This window comes from Agelaius tricolor, unplaced genomic scaffold (genome assembly GCF_023055355.1).
Source record: "Agelaius tricolor isolate 1412-34295 unplaced genomic scaffold, bAgeTri1.0.p SCAF_11, whole genome shotgun sequence".
NCBI lineage: Eukaryota > Metazoa > Chordata > Aves > Passeriformes > Icteridae > Agelaius > Agelaius tricolor.
In genome coordinates, this window is record NW_027269271.1 from 30513130 (window position 1) to 30535806 (window position 22677).

General features: G+C 50.7%; 1 protein-coding gene across 3 annotated transcripts in view; it reads right to left on the bottom strand.

Annotated features, from left to right (window-relative positions):
- The window catches only part of NEGR1 (neuronal growth regulator 1), a 193621-nt gene that overhangs the window by 36048 nt on the left and 134896 nt on the right, over positions 1 to 22677 (bottom strand). For 2 of the 3 annotated variants that reach the window (XM_071436992.1, XM_071436990.1), the window contains exons 5-6: positions 22483 to 22603; positions 16826 to 16977 (exon numbers count right to left, since the gene is read on the bottom strand). The exons of the other annotated variant lie outside the window; for it this stretch is intronic. In XM_071436992.1, the coding sequence (XP_071293093.1) occupies positions 16826 to 16977; positions 22483 to 22603 (273 nt within the window). The remainder of the gene's footprint in view (positions 1 to 16825; positions 16978 to 22482; positions 22604 to 22677) is intronic. 3 annotated transcript variants of the gene reach the window in all.

The window sequence follows — 22677 nt, forward strand, 5'->3', positions numbered from 1 at the left end:
AAGAGCTGGCAGAGAGAACCTCTTATCAGAATGGGACACATCCCATGAAAGGGGAGCACAAGGAGGCAAATTACAGGCAACAAAAGGAATTGGCTGCAAAAAGGCCCCGTCTGGGAAAGCCAGGACAGGAAGGGAACCACCAGAGCAAACCTGAGGGAGGCACTCCCTGCCCCCAGAGACTGCACAGCCACGAAGGCTGGAAGAGACCTCTGAGACCATAAAGTCCAAGTTAAACACCACCATGTCCACCCAAGCACACAGTGAGGGAATGAGGTACCCTGAGAGAAATGAGAGCCCCTCTGCTCACACACAGAAATTCAGCACGGACCCAAACCTATTTTTGTCTCAGCTTTATCACAAGCTGAAACCCTGGCATTCTGCATAAAAACATGGAAATGGAAATTGCCAGACCAAAGTTAGAGCAAAATTCAATCAGCTCAGGAGGCTGAGGTCAGAGGGATTTAAATATGTTTGCACATAAAATTGTCAAAACAACAGTAAATTCCCAGGCAGGGGAGGACAGCGGGACTGGAAATTACAGGCGTGCTCCAGGAGGGCAGGACCCACAGCTGCAGCTTCCTGACATCCAAGGCTTGGGAAAAATATGAGCTGCAAGGAGCTATTAGAGGATACAAGCAGGTAAAAACAAGCAAGTAAATAAACCCTGACTTTTAGTTTACCAGGGGCCAATTACTTGTAATTATTTGCCCAGCAAGTCTCCTTGTACGTGGCTAGGAAGGCAGCGATTCCTCAGCCTGTTTGCCACAGCAAAGGGAACAAACTGGGGGCAGATTCCTGCAGAATTCCAGTGGGGATGTGCAGCTCTGCAGCCTGGCTGTGCTCACACTGCTCCTCCCCAGAGCTCCTGAAACAAACCCTGGCTCCTGTGAGGAGGAAACTCGAGTAATTGGGGCAGGGATTACCGAGGGAGCAGAGCACTGTCCATGGCAAAGCCCAGATTTCATCCCCCAGAGAGCAGGGAGAGCTCAGCAAAGGGCACAGCAGTGATCTCAGCCTGTACCACAAGAGGAGAGCCATGGCCCCAGAGACATCCACGCCAGGAGCAGCTCCCAGCAGAGCCAGAGCAGCCCGGGCACTGCCCCGGGCATCACAGCTCTTTTCCTTTCCATCTCATTCCATTCCATTCCATCTCATCCCATTCCATTCCATCCCATTCCATTCCATCTCATCCCATTCCATTCCATTCCATTCCATTCCATTCCATTCCATTCCATCCCATTCCATCCCATCCCATTCCATTCCATTCCATCCCATCCCCTCCCATCCCATCCCATTCCATTCCATTCCATTCCATTCCATTCCATTCCATTCCATTCCATCCCATCCCCTCCCATCCCATTCCATTCCATTCCATCCCATTCCATTCCATTCCATTCCATTCCATTCCATTCCATTCCATCCCATTCCATTCCTATTCAATTCCATCCCATCCCATTCCATTCCATCCCATTCCATTCCATTCCCATCCCATTCCATCCCAATTCCATTCCCATTCCAAAGGCCCGTGCCCTTTTCCAGCTCCCTGGAGCCCCCTCCCAGCATCAGCTCAGCACCAGCCCATCCCTGGGACCAGGTCTAGAGTTAAAGCCACCAATATCCCACTTTCTGTTAACAGTGGCACCTTATTTTATCACTCTGCAGCTGGTCCAAAAGCAAACTATTGTGTTTGGAGCAATTAAAGCTGCTAGGGGGATGCCAGCTTTTAAAAGTGAAAAATGTGCTTTACTGTGAGTAAAGCCACGCCTAATTTCTGGTTTGGGGAACAGAAAAGCAATGCTGTAATGAAGTCTCGGTGTAATGAACTCTTCTCTGCTTCAGTGGCAGAAAATCCGACCTGTTTTCCACAGAGCAGAGGCTCTGGAATGTTCCAGAGCTTTCTGCAGCCCCTCACTGGTGACTGTGGTCTCTGCCACTCGTCAGGGACGTGTCAGGGCAGCTTTAGGGTGGGTACCGGGTGAGGTCCTGGGCACATTCCCCAGCCTGCCAGAGCCCAGCGATGCCCAGGGTGGGATTGCTGGGAGGGTCCCAAGGAGAGCATTTCCCAGCTGGAGAACACAAAAAGCTTCTTTCATTTCCATCTGCATCAGTGCAATTGTTTGACTTTGATATTTCGACTTGGAGGAATCAATAACTGGACCAAAACACAACTGGCAGTTAAATACCAACTCATTAGTTAATTAAAAAAATGCTCATAACTGCTTCCATTTATGACCTTTGATAATTAACTGGGTTTATTTAAGCTAATCTCCCCCAGGCTTCATCAGCTTTGTTAAAGATTAATGATTTATTGTGAAATCGAGGTCTTTAAGCCCAGGGAAGCCAGAGCCCGTTTGAGAACCACAAAAAATGGAAAAACACTTCATAATAAATCTTTGGGATGGAAACTCTGAGTGGATGGGGCAGAGACGTGACCTTAATTTATTCTATGTCTTTCTCCCATCCTTAATATTTTGCAATTACAATTAGAGCTTTTCTGCAGGTTTGAGTTATTACACCTTAATTGCCTCGTAATGGTTTATTTTATTTAAATAGTTTATTCTTTTATTACAGGATGATAAATATTTAATAGCTCTACACCGGTGAGACGTTAAAAAAATAATAATTGTGAACTTGAAGTTTGAGGGCTGAAATTGCCAGGGAGTTTTCTCACTCCATCCTCCAGCAGCTCTACACCTCCAGCTGATTGCTTTGCTTGATAGCAGGGGCTTCTCAATAAATATTCAAATATTTCTAAGGCTGTAGAAAACCACATTATTGGCAGCTTTTTGTGCCCTGTTGTAAAAAAAGCCCAATGGAAGGCAATTTTTAAGAGCCTCCAGGCTTGTGGATTCCAGCCCCGAGTCCCAGACTTGTTCTCACCTGCCAGCACAATGGGATGGATTTCAAATTTGACTTAAATTCAGATGGAATTTGATTTTCTTATGGAAAGGTAAGGAAAGATACTAAACACATTGTTTTAATGCTCCAGTCTACTAAAAAGCTTTTTTATTTGTTTATTTTTAATGCTCCAGAGTGAACCATCATGTTTTATGTAGGATGAACGATTTTATAGTGAAAAAAATTAATTTAATTTAATTTAGTTAAATTAAATCGAATTTAATTTAAATGTGAGGGGCGGTGTTATATGTGTGTGTGAACCAGCAACAGACAAATTTATATTTTAATTAAAACATTCAAAATAATGTTTTAATTAAAGGTCACACATTTGATTCTCTTGGCAGTAAAAATATTCAGTTTCCTTCCTCACTCTCACAACAATTTCACATCTATAAGACACTGGTATATGCTCAAGGCTTTACCGTTTGCAGGACTGCCTGTATTTTGAATAAATGAATAAATCAGGGGACTTTGTCCTCAGCAAATGGATGCTGGCAAAAGCAGCCATTCATTTGCAGGCCACTTTTTGAGTATCACAAAAATATACCCACTAATGTGAGGGCACATTTGCATCAGCATTTACAGCACCAAACCATGAAAAACGAAAACGTGCAACACAGGAAGAGAAAAAAAAAATCTACTAAATTAACTATGGATTTTGTCAGATTTAAGGAATAAATGTGGGCAGTGAGATCTTTACAGGTTTCAGAAGCCCCCCCAGCACTTGCACCCCACCTTGGTGTGCCTGGAGAGGCTCCTGCCAAGCACAACTCAGAGAAAACCTAAACCAGAGCAGGCCAGGAAGAGAGAAACCCACTGAATTTCACACATTTGGATATGTCTGTGTCACCAAAGGGACATGAAGGACAATGCTTTGATTTAGGTATTCAAGGTACACTGTTCTAAAGGATAAACAATATCTGCTCACTAGTCCTCATTCCCCATTTCAGGTTTTTCCAGGGAAAACTGCTGCTTTAATGATTTTTACAGCTGTTGAGACCATAACAAAATGAAGAAAAAGTGACAAAGTTGGCCGTGTCCTTTGAGCTTGGTCTTTCATTCATATGGATAAATGGAAGCTCATGAATAATGCAGACCTGGAAATCTGTTAGCATTTTCCTGCTCAGAAACATATGATTAGCAGTGCTCTGACTCCCAGTAATGATATTCCTGCTCTCAGAGGTCACTCTCTAAATCCGCACAACCGTGGGTGTATTTCTGGAGATAAACACGGCAGAGCAGCCCCTGGCGATGCTGCAGCAGGGGACACCTGCGAGGGGCAGGTGCTGGGGCACAGCCACTCGTGTGCCACTGCCCAGGGCAGGGCTGGGAGCACCCCCCAGTGCCAAGCCCAGCTGCAGAGGTGACCCAGCAGCTCACGCCGGGCTGGAGGGACTCAAATTCCATCTATTCCCACCCCAGCCAGGGCAGCGGCGCCTTCCACCATCCCAGGCTGCTCCCAACCCAGTGTCCAGCCTGGCCCTGGGCACTGCAGGGATCCAGGGGCAGCCCCAGCTGCTCTGGGAATCCCATCCCAGCCCCTGCCCGCCCTGCCAGGGACAATTCTGCCAAAAGGATACCTTGGGGATAAGGTTTTCTGTTCTGTTTTGGTGTGCAGCTTTTAGCTTTACATTAATGTTACTAGGATCCTTTCACAAAGCAATCCTGCTCCAGCTGGAGACTCAAGGACAATCTCTTCAAGCGTCAGGCCCAAAGCACAAACAACAGCAGGCAGGCAAGCAAGGAGGGTGAAACTTCATCATTTTAAGCTATTAATTGGACAGTTGGCTTCTATATGCAAATGAACTGAAACTTATAAAAATGTGAGATCTCATGGCCAAGCCCACTTTTGTTCCCATCTTGGAGCTACCCAGGCAGAGCCATGACTGTGGCTCAGGTAAAGCCAGGGTGTGGCCTTCGGAGGCCCTTCCATAAATATCCACTTTATTCCTCTTAACTCCATCTAGCCTCTGTTCCAGCTCCTCAGGGCATCATTGCCCAACATCCCAGCCATGGGGTCCATGGATTCCCGGCCCTGTTTCCCTCATTTTTCCATGGATTCCCAGCAGCTCTCCCTCATTCTCCATGGATTCCCAACACCCTGTCCTCATTCTCCATGGATTCCCAGCAGCTCTCCCTCCTGCTCCATGGATTCCCAGCACCCTCTCCTCATGCTCCATGGATTCCCAGCAGCTCTCCCTCATTCTCCATGGATTCCCTGCAGCTCTCCCTCCTGCTCCATGAATTCCCAGCCCTGTCTCCCTCATTCTCCATGGATTCCCAGCACCTCTCCCTCATGCTCCATGGATTCCCAACACCCTGTCCTCATTCTCCATGGGTTTCCAGCACCCTGTCCTCATGCTCCATGGATTCCCAGCATCTCTCCCTCATTCTCCATGGATTCCCAGCACCTCTCCCTCATTCTCCATGGATTCCCAACACCTCAGCCCCACACTCCCTGCACGGGCCGAACACGTGCCCAGAACTGGAAACTCTTCAAGTGCTCTGCTATTTGCTTTCACTGGCACAGCAATTTGTGAATAACTTATTTAGTAATTACTGTGTAATTATAGCTCTGCTGATCCCTGACGAGCCGAAATCCACAGACAATGCCTATCAAATGAATCATTACAATCTCTATAAATTACACGGGAGATGTGCCCATGTCATGATGAGATTCATGAAATGACTACAATTTCTGTGAAAGGAGATTAATTAAGATGGAGTTAGAGTTTAAGAAGGAGCAGATTATCCTGCTGCATGCCCAGCCCTGGGGACACCTCTGGGTGCTGTGTCCAGCTCTGGCTCCTCAGCACAGCAGGGACAGGAGCTCCTGGAGCTGAGCAAGGGCCTGGGGCATCTCAATGCCCAGGAAAGGCTGAGGGAGCTGGGGCTGCTCAGCCTGGAGAGGAGCCCCAGCTGAGAGGGGCCTCAGCCCTGCCTGTCCCTGGGTGTCCCTGAGTGTCCCCTGAGTGTCCCTGAGTGTCCCCTGAGTGTCCCCTGTGTGTCCCTGGGTGTCTCCTGGGTGTCCCTGTGTGTCCCTGTCTGTCCCTGTGTGTTCCTGAGTGTCCCCTGTGTGTCCCTGGGTGTCCCTGGGTGTCTCCTGTGTGTCCCTGTCTGTCCCTGGGTGTCCCTGGGTGTCTCTGGGTGTCTCCTGTCTGTCCCTGTGTGTCCCTGGGTGTCTCCTGGGTGTCCCCTGTGTGTCCCTGTGTGTCCCTGTCTGTCCCTGTGTGTCCCTGGGTGCAGGGAGGTCAGAGCAGGCCCAGGCTCTGCTCCAGACCCAGCAATGGCAGCAGAGCCACGGGCAGGGACTGAGCCCAGCAGTTGCCCCAGCACAGGAGGCAGAGCTTCTGCTCCAGCCCTGAGCAGATTGTGCACAGAGGCTGCGGACTCTCCTCTCTGGGGATATTCCAGAACCATTGGGACACAATCCTGTGCTCTGGGATGTCCCTGCTGGAGCAGAGAGGTGGCTGCAGAGGAGCCCCTGTGGTCCCAGCCTGGGACTGAAGAATGTGAATTTCCAGGTGTGTGACCATGTTCACAGGGGTCCCAGGATGAGGGATGAGATGAGGATCTGACTCCATGGTTCAGAAGGCTGATTTATTATTTTATGATATATATTACATTAAAACTGTACTAAAAGAATAGAAGAAAGGATTTCATCAGAAGGCTGGCTAAGAATAGAATAGGAAAGAATGATAACAAAGGTTTGTGGCTCGGACAGAGTCTGAGCCAGCTGGGCTGTGATTGGCTATTAATTAGAAACAACCACATGAGCCCAATCCCAGACCCACCTGTTGCATTCCACAGCAGCAGATAACCATTGTTTGCATTTTGTTCCTGAGGCCTCTCAGCCTCTCAGGAGGGGAAACCCTAAGGAAAGGGTTTCCATAGAAGATGCCTGTGACACAGGGGCTGTGCAGCGGGGCAGGGAGCAGAGAGGAGCCCAGCAAGGAGCCCTGGTGGGGGTTACTGCAGGGTCAGGGGAGCCCCAGGGAGGCACCGCTGCCTCCTTTGGCACAGCTCTCCTGGAAAACAGAGCAGGGGTGAGCAGAGCCTGGTGCAACCCTCAGGGCAGGGCAGTGCTCTGCTAAAGCACTTCCAAAAGCACAGCTTGGAACCAGGCATCCTTCATACAGCATTCTGCTCTGGCAATAGCAGGAGCCGATTTTTTTAACTCTGTGCTTGATTAGGATGAATAAATTGAATTAGCTTGATGAAGAAGATGAAGAAATGCACACAACTATCTCTGGCTGTAAAATTACATTTAAAAAACCCAAAAAACCAAGCCAAACAAAACCCACATTTATGTCCCCTTTGATTCAGATGAGCCACAGTTCGATCTTGACTCAGATTTCCCATTCCTGCAGGCATTTCCTCACTACCTGCAGCACCCTGGACAGCTCAGCACCAGCCTCAGAAAAAGGGCTGGCGAAAAATGGACAATTTTTTGCCTAAATTAAAGCTGCTACATCGTCATAGGGTGCAGCCACTCCATGAGATTTGCTCCTTTCTTCCTCACATCCCCAGCAATTTAAAATTTCTCTTCTTTCCTCTGGAATATAATTTTAACTGAATAAATTAACAGAATTTAAATGATCCAGTCCTCATGCTTGCATTTTATTTTTGAATAAAGTTAGTAAATCCAAATATTGCCAAGCCTAAAAATCTGAATATCAGGGCGATTTATAAGAAATGGTCTCTGCAGGAACAGCGCCTTCCCCCACAGTAAAATTCAGGTTATTTCTCTAGGTGCTTCATGGCAGGACATTTAAAAGTCAGGAAATCAGCTTTGTTACTTTAGATAGGTGCTGGGGAAAAGGAAGTTTCTGAAAAATTCATTACAGGCGCTTTTCTGTGAATAGTTCTGATATCACAAATCAAAGCCTCTGATGCCAGAGGCTTGGAAGAGCCCTGAGAAGAGAAAGCTTTTATGCTCAATTTATTATTGTAAATCCAGTCCAAATCTCCACACATAAACCTGGAGGAGGAATTAAGGCTAGCAGTAATTGAGCTCTTGCTTTTCGAGGCTCGTTGAGGCACCTCAGCATTTTGCTGCCTCTGCGGTTCAGCACAGAGGTTAATTAGTGCTTCTAGTGTGGGCTCACTGAAAACCTCTTGTTTTTAAACCTCTGAAGTTATTTTTAGCTTGCTTGCCGCCAGAAAAAAAAAAAAAAAAAAAAAAGAAAAAAAAGGATTTATTTTTTCCCCCTTCCTCCTTTCATTCAGCTCCCTGAGTGCCCAGACACCCAGGAGCTCCCAGCAGCTCCCAGGGAAGGGCAGTGAAGCTCTGGAATCACCATCTCCCTGCTTTTTCTGGTAATCCCCAAATTACAAACACTTGACTCGGTAGAAGCACACAAACTTTACAGGTAAATGTTTGGGTTTAAGCAAATGCTTTTGTCAATTAACCCAGAATTTGTCTGGGAAATTATTTCAGTTTTGGCATTTTCCGACCTGTTAGATTATTTGCTTAAATACCAAAGTCTTGGGTTTAAAATCTATTTTCTGATCTCTCTGAAAACTCAGGATATCCCTGATCAATATCTAATTCCTTTGTAAAGTCCCCTGAGCTGTGCTCAACAACTGGATATGAAAATAAGTTCTGCACTTAATAACCCTCTAATGAAGGAGTGCTTTGCATTGGGTTGAGGATTGGCCTCTGATCAGTGTAAGTGACTCTCTCCTGGGCCTGGGTTATGAGAAAATTTCCTGATGCACCTCCACCAATATTCCAATAACCCACTTTTCCTGCCCAGGAGGGATGGTAATTGCCTCCAGTGCCTTCACCTGGGGGCTGTTCCCTCCTCTGCTCCTGTCTCTCCTTTCTGAGCCTCCTCCCTCCCTCCTCCCCAGGTTCTGAGGCCAAGCTGAAGTTTGTGTTCCAGACTGTAAAATAAATCTATATCATTATTTATAGTGCTATTTATAGCACTTCTTGTCTTCATCCCATTTGTTACACAAGGTATTCTTTGGATTTTCAATTTCTTTTCATTTGCTTTGAGGTTTTGTGCTCTGAGAAGGAACTCGAGGTACAGCGAGCTCTGCCCACGGGTGCTTCTGCCATGGGGATTAAATTCCATGGAATGGTTTAATCATTGCTTGGAGCACACAGTCAGGGACAGGGGGGACTGTGGGTGTGTGCAGGGCCAGGAGCTGGGTCAGTGACCACTGTGAGTCCCTCCCCACCCAGGATATTCCAGGATTTTATCAGAATTAACCGATACTTGAGATGAAGGTTTGGCCACGCCTCAATCCCTCTGATTTAACCAGGTGGGCAAGAAGAGGAGTCTGAACCCCGTGAGCTGTGGGCAACTGCACAATTTGTGCAAATAAACACAAATGGAACAGACCAGAGCATTGGGGCAACTTCAGCAAGAACCCACAGCCAAGATCCCACGGCTTCTGTTTGGTTCCTCTTTGATTTTTCCCTGATCCACTCTCAGGCCTTTAAATTTCTGCTACATGTCAAGGAGAAACTTGTGTTCCTGGCCTTGCTCAAACGGGTTATTTCTGCCTCATCCCATCTCAGTCACTTATTGTCATATAATTCATAATAAAGCTCAAGCTGGAAAATGGATTTAGAGAAAATTCCTCCATAACTCTCGGTAATTGTTACCTGGAGCAGCAGTTGGCATCCATATGGAAGGAGCTCAAACCCAACGTTTAACAGAATTGTTATGACTTGCACAAATGGGGGATTTGGCCATTTATCTCACTCTCTGGAATGTGTGAATCCGAGGTGCAGAGCTCCAGCAATGTGCAGCTCTGGAGCAGCCCTGCCAGGGCAGGGGGGCTCTGGCTCAGCTGAGCTGCTGGCCCAGGGCAGAGGGGAGGCCAGGGAGGTTTTCCTGGATGGGAATGCCAGAATCTGGGAATTCTGGGGCAGGCTGGGAGCTCTCAGAGCTGTTTTCCTTTGGGAACAGCAGCGCTCCATCAATCCCTGGCTCTCTGAGCAGGCTTTCTGTGCCTTTACAGCCCTGCTGCTCTGAATTCTCCCCCAGCCCTGAGGAACTGGGACTTGTTGGACTCCAAGAGCATTTCACTGTGGAGTGGATGTGTAGTTATATTTTATGAAAAATCATTTCCTTAGGATTTTTTTTTCCTGAGAAGCTGAGAGGCCTCAGGAACAAAATGCAAACAATGGTTATCTGCTGCTGTGGGATGCAACAGGTGGGTCTGGGATTGGTCTCATGTGGTTGTTTCTAATTAATGGCCAATCACAGCCCAGCTGGCTCAGACTCTCTGTCTGAGACACAAACCTTTGTTATCATTCTTTCTTATTCTATTCTTAGCCAGCCTTCTGATGAAACCTTTTCTTCTATTCTTTTAGTATAGTTTTAATGTAATATATATCATAAAATAATAAATCAGCCTTGTGAACCATGGAGTCAGATCCTCCTCTCTTCCCTCATCCTGGGACCCCTGTGAACACCATCACATGGATGCCCTCAGAAAAGCAGGGCACAGAAATGAAATCTCCACCAACATCCATCTGAAGGGCTCTGAGGGCAGGTCCAACTCATGGCACGTGACCAGGGGGTGCAGCTGGACTCAGGGCACTCCTGGGGACACTCAGGGTTCCTACAGCTTCCACTCCTGGCTGGAGACTGTAGGAACCAGAGACACCAAGGGATCTGCCACGGGCACGAAGAAGCTCCCAAAAGATCTGGGAGCAGAAAGAGAAACCCCAGACTGTGGCTGTGTGCTCAGTCCTGCCCTGAGCTGCATTGCCAGCCAGGGGCTGTTTACAGACCATGAACAGGACAGGGCTGCTGTGGAACTGCCTCCAGCTGTTTGATTTTCCAGCATCAGCCTCATTCCATGGCTCTGACAATGGGAAGATGCCCTCAGCTCACATCCCAGGCAGCAGACCCAGAACTCAATGTCACAACTCACTTTATGAGCTCCTTGACCAATCCCACAAAGCAAAGCACATTGACAGTGTTTATATCTGTACAGTATATATTCTATATTGACAGCAGTTCCATCCAACCACTGTAAGCACAGGTACCTGTGGTTAAACAATGCCTGCTTATTTCAAATACAATACCTGCTTGTGAGCCTTCAAACACAACGCACAGAGCTCCATTATTGAGCTTCAACCTTCCTAATATCTCGCTAGATGAACTTTCTGTAGCTTAGAGAGTTGTTCTAGCCAAGTGTTAATACACAGACCATTGTTCTATTTGCCCTTGCTTTTCTACAGTTTAAATGCTTTTTCTGCTGCCCAATCTCATGGCTGCTGCTCAGCTCCAATCCCAGTTCTGCTGTCTCTGGGGCCTGCCTTTTGCAGCATTCCCAGCCCCTCTGGTTCTGGCCCTTCCCAGGCTGAGCAGAGCCTCTCCTCTGGCCAGCCAGTGCTGCGTGCCCAGCAGGGCTTGGGGCAGAAATGCCCCATGAGGACAGAGCAGGGGGGAAAGCAGAACCCCCTCAGGCTGTCAGGGAGAGGCAGAGCCTGGGGCTCCTGAGCTCGGCTGGGACGTGCTGGAGCCTTGGAGGGCGCACCAGGAGCCCTCTGTGCAGCCTGGGTGTCCCACAGCCCGAGCAGGAGCGGCTCAGGGGTGTGCGCAGCCCTCTACAGAGCGTTTGCAATCTCCTGGAGTGGATTTCAGACCTGCTCCCTGTCCATACCCTCCAGACCGTGGAGGGAGAGGCCCAGCAGGGGCTGGGGGAGCTCAGGACAGCAGCCAGGGGCAGGGCTGGGAGGGATGAAGGGACAATGAGCTGCAGGGCTCCAGTTCTCTGCACAGCGATGGCTCCTGGAGACCTTGGGCTGCGCCCAAACCTTGCTGAATCAATAACTGCCCTCTGACTGACTGCAGCAGGCTTGCAGCAGGCTCCTAATGAGAACAGGAATTTTCATTTAAGCTTATAAATATATATATATACCTACAGACACTTTTTCTATTATATTTTCTGATGCAGACCAGCCCTCCTGGCTGAGACAGAACTATGCAAATTGAAATTTGATTTGCTTTCCAGGCCGGTATTTGAGAGATAAAATTGCAAAATCTTTCTTAGGTAATTGGACAACAGTAGAAACTGTGGACACAAAGAGAATTTCCCTGGAGAGTGCATTTCTCTCCAGAAATGTCAGATTTGGTGGGCCAGGCAAAGCTGTGGAGCTAAAACTGAGCAGAACCTGACACAGACCCAAAGGCACTGAGATTTCTCAGTCAATAAAAGAGAACTGCTGAGTTTAAGGATGAACTTTGTGAACAGGGCAGTGGCAGCACGTTAATGAATGAAGTCTGGGTAAACTGCTGATGAGCCTGCCTGTCGCCGACATCTTTGATGGAAAATCCTTTCCTTAGGATTTTTTCTTCCTGAGAAGCTGAGAGGCCTCAGGAACAAAATGCAAACAATGGTTATCTGCTGCTGTGGAATGCAACAGGTGGGTCTGGGATTGGGCTCATGTGGTTGGTTGTAATAAATGGCCAATCACAGCCCAGCTGGCTCGGACAGAGAGCCAAGCCACAAACCTTTGTTATCATTCTTGGCTATTCTATTCTTAGCTGGCCTTCTGATGAAATCCTTTCTTCTATTCTTTTAGTATAGTTTCAATGTAATATATATCATAAAATAATAAATCAGCCTTCTGAACCATGGAGTCAGATCCTCGTCCCTTCCCTCACCCTCAGACCCCTGTGAGCACCCTCACAACCCGGGATGCAGGGCACAGATCCCATGGGGGATGCAGGGCCAGGGCTGGCAGAGGAGCCCAGCAGGGACAGGGTGGGCAGAGCCACCTCAGGGCACTGCCCTGCCCCTGCCTGTGCCCACAGCCCAGCTCTGTGCCAGAACCCAGCACATCCCTCTGCATGCTCAGAGGCCTTGCCACGAAGCCAAAGATACCTGTGCCTTTGATTTCAACCCACGGAAACAATCACCAACTTTATGTGAAGATTTTCAAGCCATGAGGGTTTGGGTAGAAAGGTAGCTAGTTTGTCACAAGATAGAAAAGTAGAATTTTGGGTTTTTAGAATGGGGGGGGGTTCAGAAGCCAAGATGGAGGAATCTGGGTGTGCCTTGTCCTTCTTCTTTCTTCCTCTTAGCCTCCATCCTCTGAAGGATTGTCACCCTGATGTTTTTAAGTTTTTCTAAGCCTTCTGATGTTTATATTCTTGTAGCAAACTTTCTCACACACTTTCTGTGAATAACTCATTGTTTTGCACTCTTTCATGGAGGGGGAGAAATCTGATGGGCTGTTGGTTTGCCCAGTGTCATTGGAGAGGTGGCACTGTCACCCTCCAATCCACTGTCACTTTTGGAATTCTATAAATGTTGGAGTCAGGAAATAAACTTCCCTTTTTCCTCACCTTGAGAGCACGGTGTGTGCTTTTGTTGTTTTGTGTCCTATAGTGACCAGTGATGGTGGCATTTTTGGATTGGTTTAGAGACAGACTGTCTAACATAGGTGATAGGTACTGGGAAATTATTGTAAATAAAGTACAGCTAGTTTTTAGTATAAAAAGCCAACACCACCCCGAGGGCGGTCAGTGTGCCACGGACCAACTTGCTAGACAGAGCTCAGCAGGTCAGGAAAAGAATGTCCCAGATAACAGAGAATAAACAACCTTGAAAGCCACAGCTCCTCAGAATCCTGACCCCTCCTTCGCTCTGGGGTGGCAAAGAGAGGCTCTCTAACAGGAACCCCGAGAGCTCTCCTCCTTCCTGGCAAACCCTGCCCCTCTCCCTTCTTCCCTCAGGGCTGCACAGGCTGGAGCACCCAGGAGAACCCCGGGACAGGTGCCAGAGGGAGGAAGAGGCAGGGCTGTGAGGTGCCCACAGCGTGGAGGCTCTCTCTGGGTCACAGGCAGTGAGCAACGCTGCAGGAGAGGGGACAGCAGCAGGGCTGTGCCCCCAGGCCCCTCCATCCAGCCTGGAAAGGACCTCTGAGACCTCATTCCATGGCTGAGGAGATCTCTGGAGCCCCCGAGCTCTGGTGGCAGAGCCAGCAGCCCTGCAGGAATGACCGTGGGGACAGTGGGGACCGTGGGGACAGCAGAGGGGCCACAGCAGGACCCTTCCCCTTTGCAGGGACCCTGAGCCAGCCCCAGGGCTGCTGCTGGTGCCTCTGGGGAGCTCTGAGAGGGATTTACACCGAGCTCATTCACACCTGGGGGAGGACACTCCCGTTATTTACATCTCTGACACAGGCACTGGGAGCATGGATACAGGAGTTTGATCAGGGATCTCCTGTAGGAACCAGCACACGGGGCAATCAGCACATGGAAATTGAGGGCATGGTCTGGCGCCTCCGCAGGGTGGAGACAAGATTCCCAACGGGTGCCACCAACCAGGAGTGCACAGGCAGGTGCTGGCTCAGTGAAGTCCTCGTGTGATGAGACCAGCACAGAAAATACCAGCACATCCCTCTCACAAGGCTCCTTCTCCTTCCCAATGCCACTCCCGACTGACCTCTTGGGCAGCTTCCCACAATCATTTACATTTTCCATAGTTCTTGGCAGTGTATCCAAGGATTCTGCGTGAACCTGGACACTAGTAACACCTCTGGACCACAGAACCAGCCATGGAAAAAGCAATTTCTCTGGCAGAACCTGTTAGGAAAGGACGAGGATGCTTCCTGTGGAGTGCCAGGATTTGTAAAGAACCTCAGACTGTGCGACCCCAGCGCGGCCCCAGAGTGCCCCAGGCCCTGAAATAGGGCAGCAGCTCTATTCCAGCACTGCCCAGGAGCAAATGGAGCTGCCCTGGAGGCCACATTTGGTTCCTGGGCGCTGCAGCGGGCGGGCAGAGCTCGCAGCTCCCTCACACACACCTGAACCAGCACATATGGCCACTCTCCCTGCCAGCAAAATGAAATAAATGCAAGAGTTTCACAGCACAACATTCTCGCTCAAGGATTGAGGAGCCCACACTCAGCGAGCTGCTACCCTGAGAATTATTGCTGCTTTTTTTTTTTTTTTTTTGTCGTTTTTTTAAAGGGATAATGCTTCTGGATAATACTAATGTAAATTATAAGCCAAGGAAAAACTTCACCAAATGATCCTCATTCCCAACCAAAATCCAGATCACCACCTTTAGGACAGCTCTCCTTGTTTGGAGAGCTGGATTAAAACAATCACAGTATAAAATAAGACACTTCAGCTTGCTCTTGGAGTCAAACCTCTGAGCCAACATCCCCCCATTTCCCTCCCGAGGTCAGAAGCAGACCCAGATTTCCAGAATTTTCTCTCAGACCATTCTGCTTCCCACCTCCCCTTTCTTTCATGATGGAGAACATCTATTTTTATGATTTGTACCGATGCACTCGATACTTCTATGACATTTTCAACCTCTGCCTCTCAAAGTGCTTTGTAAGGGTGGCTACAAGGCACCTTACAATTTAAGATGGAAAAAATCCTGGCAGCAGCTCAGAGACAGATTCAGCTCTGCTCTGTTCAAATGAAGCCAGACCTTCCTTCTACCTGCTCTGAATTGCAAATACACCAAATTCCAGCTCCTTCTGGCTTAATATTCCTTTGTTTTCACTTGCATTTTCTGTTTAAAATAAGTGTAACGTCGTTCCCGCTTTGGTAATGATCCCTCAAATATTAAATAAATGGCAGCAAAGGCTCCCTGTTATTTTGTGCCTGTTACATCTCTCCTGCAGGAATTCAGAACCTCTGACAACACTCATCATATGGGGAGTAGGCTCATGAGGAAATTTCATGGAAGGAAGGCAATAATTGTGGGATTTGAGCAACTGAAGCTCTGCATTTCCACGCAGTGAGGAATATCTTTACCAGTAGGATACACCCAGAGTTTTGTCTCTCTTTTTTCACCATCAGGACAACAGAGCAGCACCAGAGCTGCACCACGAACACCTTTGGATAGCAGCAGGTGGCCGAACGCCCAGCAGCATGAAATGATACCAAGGCACTGCTAAAAATCCCTCCCCAACAGCACCTGGGGGCCCCTCTGGCAACCCCCACACTGAGCATCCAGCCCCTCACCTCTCACACTGCCTTCCCCAGAGACTGCGCTGCTCTGCACCAGCCGCTGCCACAGCCAGGTGGGACAGAGCCCTGGCACATCCCAGCTCTGCAGCCCAGGCTGCTCCTGGGAACGCGCTGGGAAACCTCTGCCCCTGCTGGCAGTGCCCCCGCAGGGACCTGGGGCTGCTGCTGGGAGCAGGGACCAGAATCACGGAATCACAGAATTGCAGAATCAGAGAATCAGAGAATCAGAGAATTGCAGAATTGCAGAATCGCAAAATCAGAGAATCAGAGAATTGCAGAATCGCAGAGTCACAGAGTCACAGAATCAGAGAATCAGAGAATCACAGAATTGCAGAATCAGAGAATCAGAGAATCAGAGAATCAGAGAATCACAGAATCCCAGAATCGCAGAATCGCAGAATCAGAGAATTGCAGAATCCCAGATCAGAGAATTGCAGAATCCCAGAACCACAGAATCCCAGAATCCCAGAGTCACAGAACCACAGAATCCCAGAATCCCAGAGTCACAGAATCAGAGAATCACAGAATCACAGCATCTCAGAATCCCAGAATCCCAGAATCACAGAATCCCAGAATCCCAGAATCACAGAATCACAGAATCAGAGAATCACAGAGTCACAGAATCACAGAATCCCAGAATCCCAGAGTCACAGAGTCACAGAATCCCAGGAAGCTGTGCCTGTGCCCATTGTGCCTCTGCACCACCATGGCAGGGGGGGTTATCTGGGATTGCTGGCACAGCCCCTGATGCCCCAAAACGCAGCACAGAGCCCGAGCTCGGAGCCCAAACCCTTCCCCAGCACGGAACAGCCAGGCCAGGCGCGGAACGCCGAGCCCCGACGGGCACAGGGGCGTTTCCAGGTGTTCAGGGGAACAAACACACTGCTCCTCCTGGCTCTGGGACCCTCGGGGCTGGGAGGAAGCAACCAGAGCACTGGCCCCACGTCCCCGTTACTTACGGTTGAGAGGCAGGCTGGCATTGGTCGTCCCTAGCTTGTTGGCAGCGACACAAGTATAGTTGCCAAAGTGCTCTTCTGTCACATTGGTAACAGTAAGAAGGGATCTTGTACTATAATTTTTAATAGTGATTCCTTGTTGACCATTGATCAGTCTAGAAAGCAAAAAGAAAATGTCTATAACTCATATACCACAACCAAGATTTTATTTATTTATTTTTTTTCCCCAGCTCTCTTTTCTTTCCTGGTTTTACAGAAAGCCCTGGGAGCACGGTGAGCTCTCTGCGAGCTGCCAGTGCCTGTGCTGAGCACAATTCCTGGCACTCTGGGGAGCCCTGGGGCTGGGGGCGCTGGGGGGAACAGTGCTGCCTCAATGTCCTGCAGCTGAGAGAAAAGAAACCCCCACAGCCCTTCCTGCCTGCAGGAGCAGGGACAGAGACTCCGGGATGCAGAGCTTGGATTTCAAACCGGGCAAAGCCAACTGGGAATTGCAATGCTCTCCCTGGGGCAGAAAGGGGTCCTGGTAAGCCTTTCTAAGAGGGTCTTTGTCATTCCAAGAGGGTCTTTTCAGGCTCTGGAGTTTGTTGTGTGCTTTCCCAGCTCTGGCTGGTGGCAGGTGAGGATTAGGAGCCAGGGTTGTCACAGTGGTTTTGTTTATGGGGCTCTACAGCTGCAAATGAGCCTTGCAATTAGGGACAAAACGCTCCAGCAGCGCTGCTGAGGCAGCAGCCTGGGCAGGATCAGGTAATGAAGCAGAGAAAAAAGCCCAATCAGGACTCCTCTCACCCAGCTTTGAGCTTCCCACCCCAAATTCACAGGAAAAATGCAGGTGTGTGGATACTGCTCCCAAAGCCATGCCGGGAGCATTGCTGGGCACCAGGACAAAGCAGGAGAACCAATTTAACGGTGCTGTCCTAGGCAAACCACGTCTGATCAAACAAGGAGACGAGAAGGGGAACCGTGTTATTAAAAACTCGCCACAGTTATTACTCATAATTCCTTCTATTTCCCATAAGGAGCAGAGCTTTGGATTAAGAATGCAATTTTTGTCTGCTATATGGAAGGATATAATCATATATCCTGGGAATTAGGGCCATCTTCCCCCGTTCTGTCTGAAAACCTTGGCAAATCTGTCATTAATTGCACTTGTGCAGGTTGTGGACTGAGCATTGCTCATTGCTATGGGAGTGCCTCTCTTCCCATCAGAGCCCTGCAGGTGCTGCTCACATGGGGATTTCTCCTCCCTGGGCAGGCTGTGTTGCTGTAAAGGACCCTGCTCCTCCAGCCCAGGGCTGGGCAGAGGATGTGCCACATCCCATGGGCACGAAAACATAGAAAAATGAGATTGCAGTGCCTGCTTTGGGGTGAACACTGCTCTTGGGAGATTCATCTTTTGTCCAGAAAGAGAAAACTTCTGTGCCAGGTGGGAATTTGTCCCTTCAGCCTTTCTGATGGGTGGATGTTCTCCCCTAAACCCACCAATGGCTGTCCCTCTGCTTCCTGCCTCTCCTGCAGAAAATTCCAGAAGAGTTCTTCACTCCCAGCCATCCTTGCTGGCTGCTCCCATGCACAGGGTGCCCAGAGAGGCTGGGGCTGCCCCTGGATCCCAGGCCAGGCTGGGCACTGGGGCTGGAGCACCTGGGACAGAGGAGGTGTCGCTGCCATGGCAGGGCTGGCACTGGGTGGGTTTAAGGTCCTCTCCAACCCAAGCCAGTCTGGGATCCTGTGCTCTGCCCCAGCTGTTTCCAAGCCAGCTCCACACTTGTGGCCCGAGTTGGAGCTGCACCATCTCCATTTCAGCTGTAAGGGTCACCTCCTCTTTCCCCAGGAACCGTGGAGTGTTGGGGTCTGTGCTGTCCCCGTGCCCTGTCCCAGGTGACATCTGCCCCACAACAAGTGGGAGTGCCTGCCTGCTGTGGCCCAGGGGTGCCAGCCCGGGGCCCTTCCCCTGTCACTGTCCCCACATCCCCTCCCTGCTGTGCCCTGCTGTGGCCCAGGGGTGCCAGCCCGGGGCCCTTCCCCTGTCACTGTCCCCACATCCCCTCCCTGCTGTGCCCTGCTGTGGCCCAGGGGTGCCAGCCCGGGGCCCTTCCCCTGTCACTGTCCCCACATCCCTTCCCTGCTGTGCCCTGCTGTGGCCCAGGGGTGCCAGCCCGGGGCCCTTCCCCTGTCACTGTCCCCACATCCCCTCCCTGCTGTGCCCTGCTGTGGCCCAGGGGTGCCAGCCCGGGGCCCTTCCCCTGTCACTGTCCCCACATCCCCTCCCTGCTGCCCTGCTGTGGCCCAGGGGTGCCAGCCCGGGGCCCTTCCCCTGTCACTGTCCCCACATCCCCTCCCTGCTGCCCTGCAGGGACGGGGCTGGCGCTGGGGCTCGGGGCTGGGGCCCTGGGGTGCCCGGGGCTGCACAGGGATGCAGAGGGATGAGCCCACGATGCCCAGAGCAGGGGCTGGCCACAGCTGCCCAGGGTCTCTGTGTGCAGCTGGAGGAGCAGGAGCTGCTCCTGGGGAACTTGTGCTCCGTGTGCGCCTTGGCCACGCACAGCGCTGAGCTCACATTGGTCATTTATTGTATAATTACTTATTATATAGGCATTTATTGTATGATAATGTATTGCTGGGCCTCACCCAGTGACTGCCAGGCTGCAACAGCATCCTGAGGGGTGTACAACAGTGTCCTGGGGGTGCAAAACAGTGTCCTGGGGTGTACAACACCCAGAGATGTACAACAGTGTACTGTCCTGGAGATGTACAACAGTGTTCTGGGGTGTACAACAGTGTTCTAGGGGTGTACAACAGTGTCCTGGGGTGTGTACAACAGTGTCCTGGGGTGTGTACAACAGTGTTCTGGGGTGTACAACAGCACTCTGGGGGTGTACAGCAGTGTTCTGGGGGTGCACAACACCAGTCTGGTTGTGCACAGCAGCTCTCTGGGGTGTGCACAGCAGCTCTCTGGGTGTACAGCAGCTCTCTGGGTGTATAACAGCTCTCTGGGGGTGCACAGCAGCTCTCTGGGTGTACAGCAGCTCTCTGGGTGTATAACAGCTCTCTGGGGTGTGCACAGTAGCTCTCTGGGGGTGTGCAGCCCCCTGCACGCTCGTTCCCCATTTCTCTGTGTAGCCAGGGCAGAGCCAGCCCCTCCTCATCCCAGGATTGCTCCCTGGCATCCCCAGCTCCCCCAGTGCCAGCCCCAGGCCCTGCCTCTGCTCCCATCCCAGGATACCTGCACCGTGCTATAATGGATGGAGCCGTGATAATGAGCTTTGTCATTCCAAATGTAAGTCTTGTTTGCTTTGAGAAGGAAAAGGGAACTAATACTTTAATATTTCATTAGGTGACTTCTGGGCTTCTTCCCTGTGGCTGTTTGCTGCCTGAGCTCTAATTTCTGCAAGCCCAGAACGCAGCCTGGGAGCAGACTGGGCTCAGAGCTGGCACAGTGGAGCCGTGGTGCTCTGCACAGGGAATCCCCAGCCATCTCCAAAGCCACTCACACTGCTGACACCCCATCCCTGGAAGGGCCCTGGATCCACCTTGGAGCACCCTGGCATAGGGGAAGGTGCCCCTGCCCATGGCAGGGGGCTGGAATGGGGCCGACTTCAGGATCCCTTCCACCCCAACCATCTGATGTTTCTAGGACAATTTGGTGATGATTTGTTAACTTCTCCCCCAAATTTTCTCCAGCTCTCCCCACCCTGTGCAGCAGCACCTGTGGGAATTTCCTGAACAGAGCTCCTGGCAAGTCAGTGATTAGCAGAATCAGCCCTCCCTGCCTCAAAGAGCAATAACTTTAACTCAGTGCAGGCTGTTACTGCCTCTGTGTTTAGCTTTAATGGGTATTTTATGATGAGGTGATCCCTGGAGTCTGGGAATGGTGCTTTTGGATTCACATCAATCTCAGTAACAACAATGCAATTTCCACCTCCAAAAGCCTTGTTTCAGACACTGCACACACACTTATGATTGCAGGGCTAACTCCCACTGCTAATTTATTGAACAATCCATCCAGATTTCTAAGAAAGAGGAGTCCCAGCCCAAGAGTATCTGACAAAAATGGGACCCTCTCTATTGTGTTAGCTGAGAATCCAGCAGGGTGTGCACTCCCAGGGAGTAAATTCAGCCATGGAGCACAGCTGCAAATTACCTGCAGGGTAATGGAGATGCTCCCTCTGAGAGCTGAGCCTCCTCAGCTCTGCACCAAAGCAGTGCCTGAGCTGGCCATGGCTCATGCTGAGCAAGCCAAGGCCCATCCTGAGCTGGCCAGTGCTCACCCTGGGCTGGCTGCCCATCATCCAGAGGCAGAGGGGACACATTGGATCCAAAACCAGCAAAAAAACCCCACCTCTGGGTATTTCCCCCTTTCCTGCAAGGGCTGGGGCTCAGAGATCCCCAGCAAGAGCTCACAGGATGCCCTGAGCTGGAAGGGACCCCCAAGGATCACCAGAGCCCGGCTCCTGAAAGGATGGAGCACAGATTGAGCCCAGTATTTGAGCAGCAAGAGGCAGCAGGACAGAGCTTTTCCTGCTCAGGTGAAACTGCCAGCAGCACAGGAGCAGAAGCACAGCCTGGCTGTCCTGAAATGCTCTGCTTGGCCTCTCCTGCTGCTGCCACGGCACTGGACGTGCTCAGCAGGGAGGAGTTTGGGCAGAGCCACAAACAGAGAGGTGATCAGCGTGCTGGGGGCTGCTAATTGAACCTGGAGTGCCAAAACCTGCTCTGAAATACTCCCACAGAAAGGCTGTTTGTGCTGCAGCGGCCCCGGGATGGGCACAGCAGCACAGCCACGAGCAGCCATGGGAATGGGGTGCAGATGGACCTCACCAGCACAGAGAAACACTCCTGTCCTTACAGGGGAGATCAGCTGGAGAGAAGCTTCAGGATACGGTGGGGTGGCACGGCTCAGCAGAGGGAGGAGGACAGCAGCTCGTGCTGCGGGAGGGGAGCAGCTGAGGAAGGAGCTGACAGATGGCTTTCTGTGAAAAGGGGTCATTAATATTCTCCTGCCAGCTCCCAGGTTTAATGGGATGTTCGAGCTGACAAACCCAGCACTTGGAGGCTGGGAAATTCCCGAAGCTTCCCAGCTACAAGGGACAATATCCACCTGCTTCTGCAGCAGCGTGTGAGCCCGAGAGAAACGAGCTCCTCAAAGGCCCAGAGCTGCAGAATGTCCTGCTGGAAAGCAAAACACCTCCCTGTTTAATGAGCTGCCTTGGGAACAAAGGGCTCTGCAGAGATGCTGTTGCTGACCCAGAAGGGCCCACACAAACCCAGAACACAGGCCAGGTTTGAGGGTCCAGAGCTCCCCTGAGCCCTTTGGCTGCAGCGACCTGCAGATGTCAGCCCAGGGAGCACAGCCAGGGCACCACTCACACTGCCTCAAAGCCCTGCTCTCAAAGGTGAGCAAGACAAACAGAAATCCTCTTTGCGGGTTTTCCCAGTGCTTTTCTGGCTGCCACCCTCCAAAGGCTGGAGCTCCTGCAGCTCCTTTGGATGTCAGGCTGGTGCCATCTCCCCTCTGCCACAACGGGAGCCACGGCCACGGGGCAGCTCAGCAGCTCCAAGCGCTGCTGCTGGGGCTGGGGAGCTGCTGGAACGGGCACCCCGGGGCAGCCCCAGCCTGGCAGCAGCCCTGGCACACGAGGGGTGGGCGAGCAGGGGCTACTTACTTCCTCTCTCCTTTGTACCACTCAAAGAGCGGGGCAGGCACTCCTGCACCTTCGCACCGGATCAGGCCGTTCCCTCCAAGCATCACACCGCTGGATTTAAGTTCCTGAATTGTGGGGACAACTGAAAAATAAGAATTGTGAAATAAATGGACATTGGCATCTGGACAGGCAGGTCACCCAATGCCGCTGCTCCTC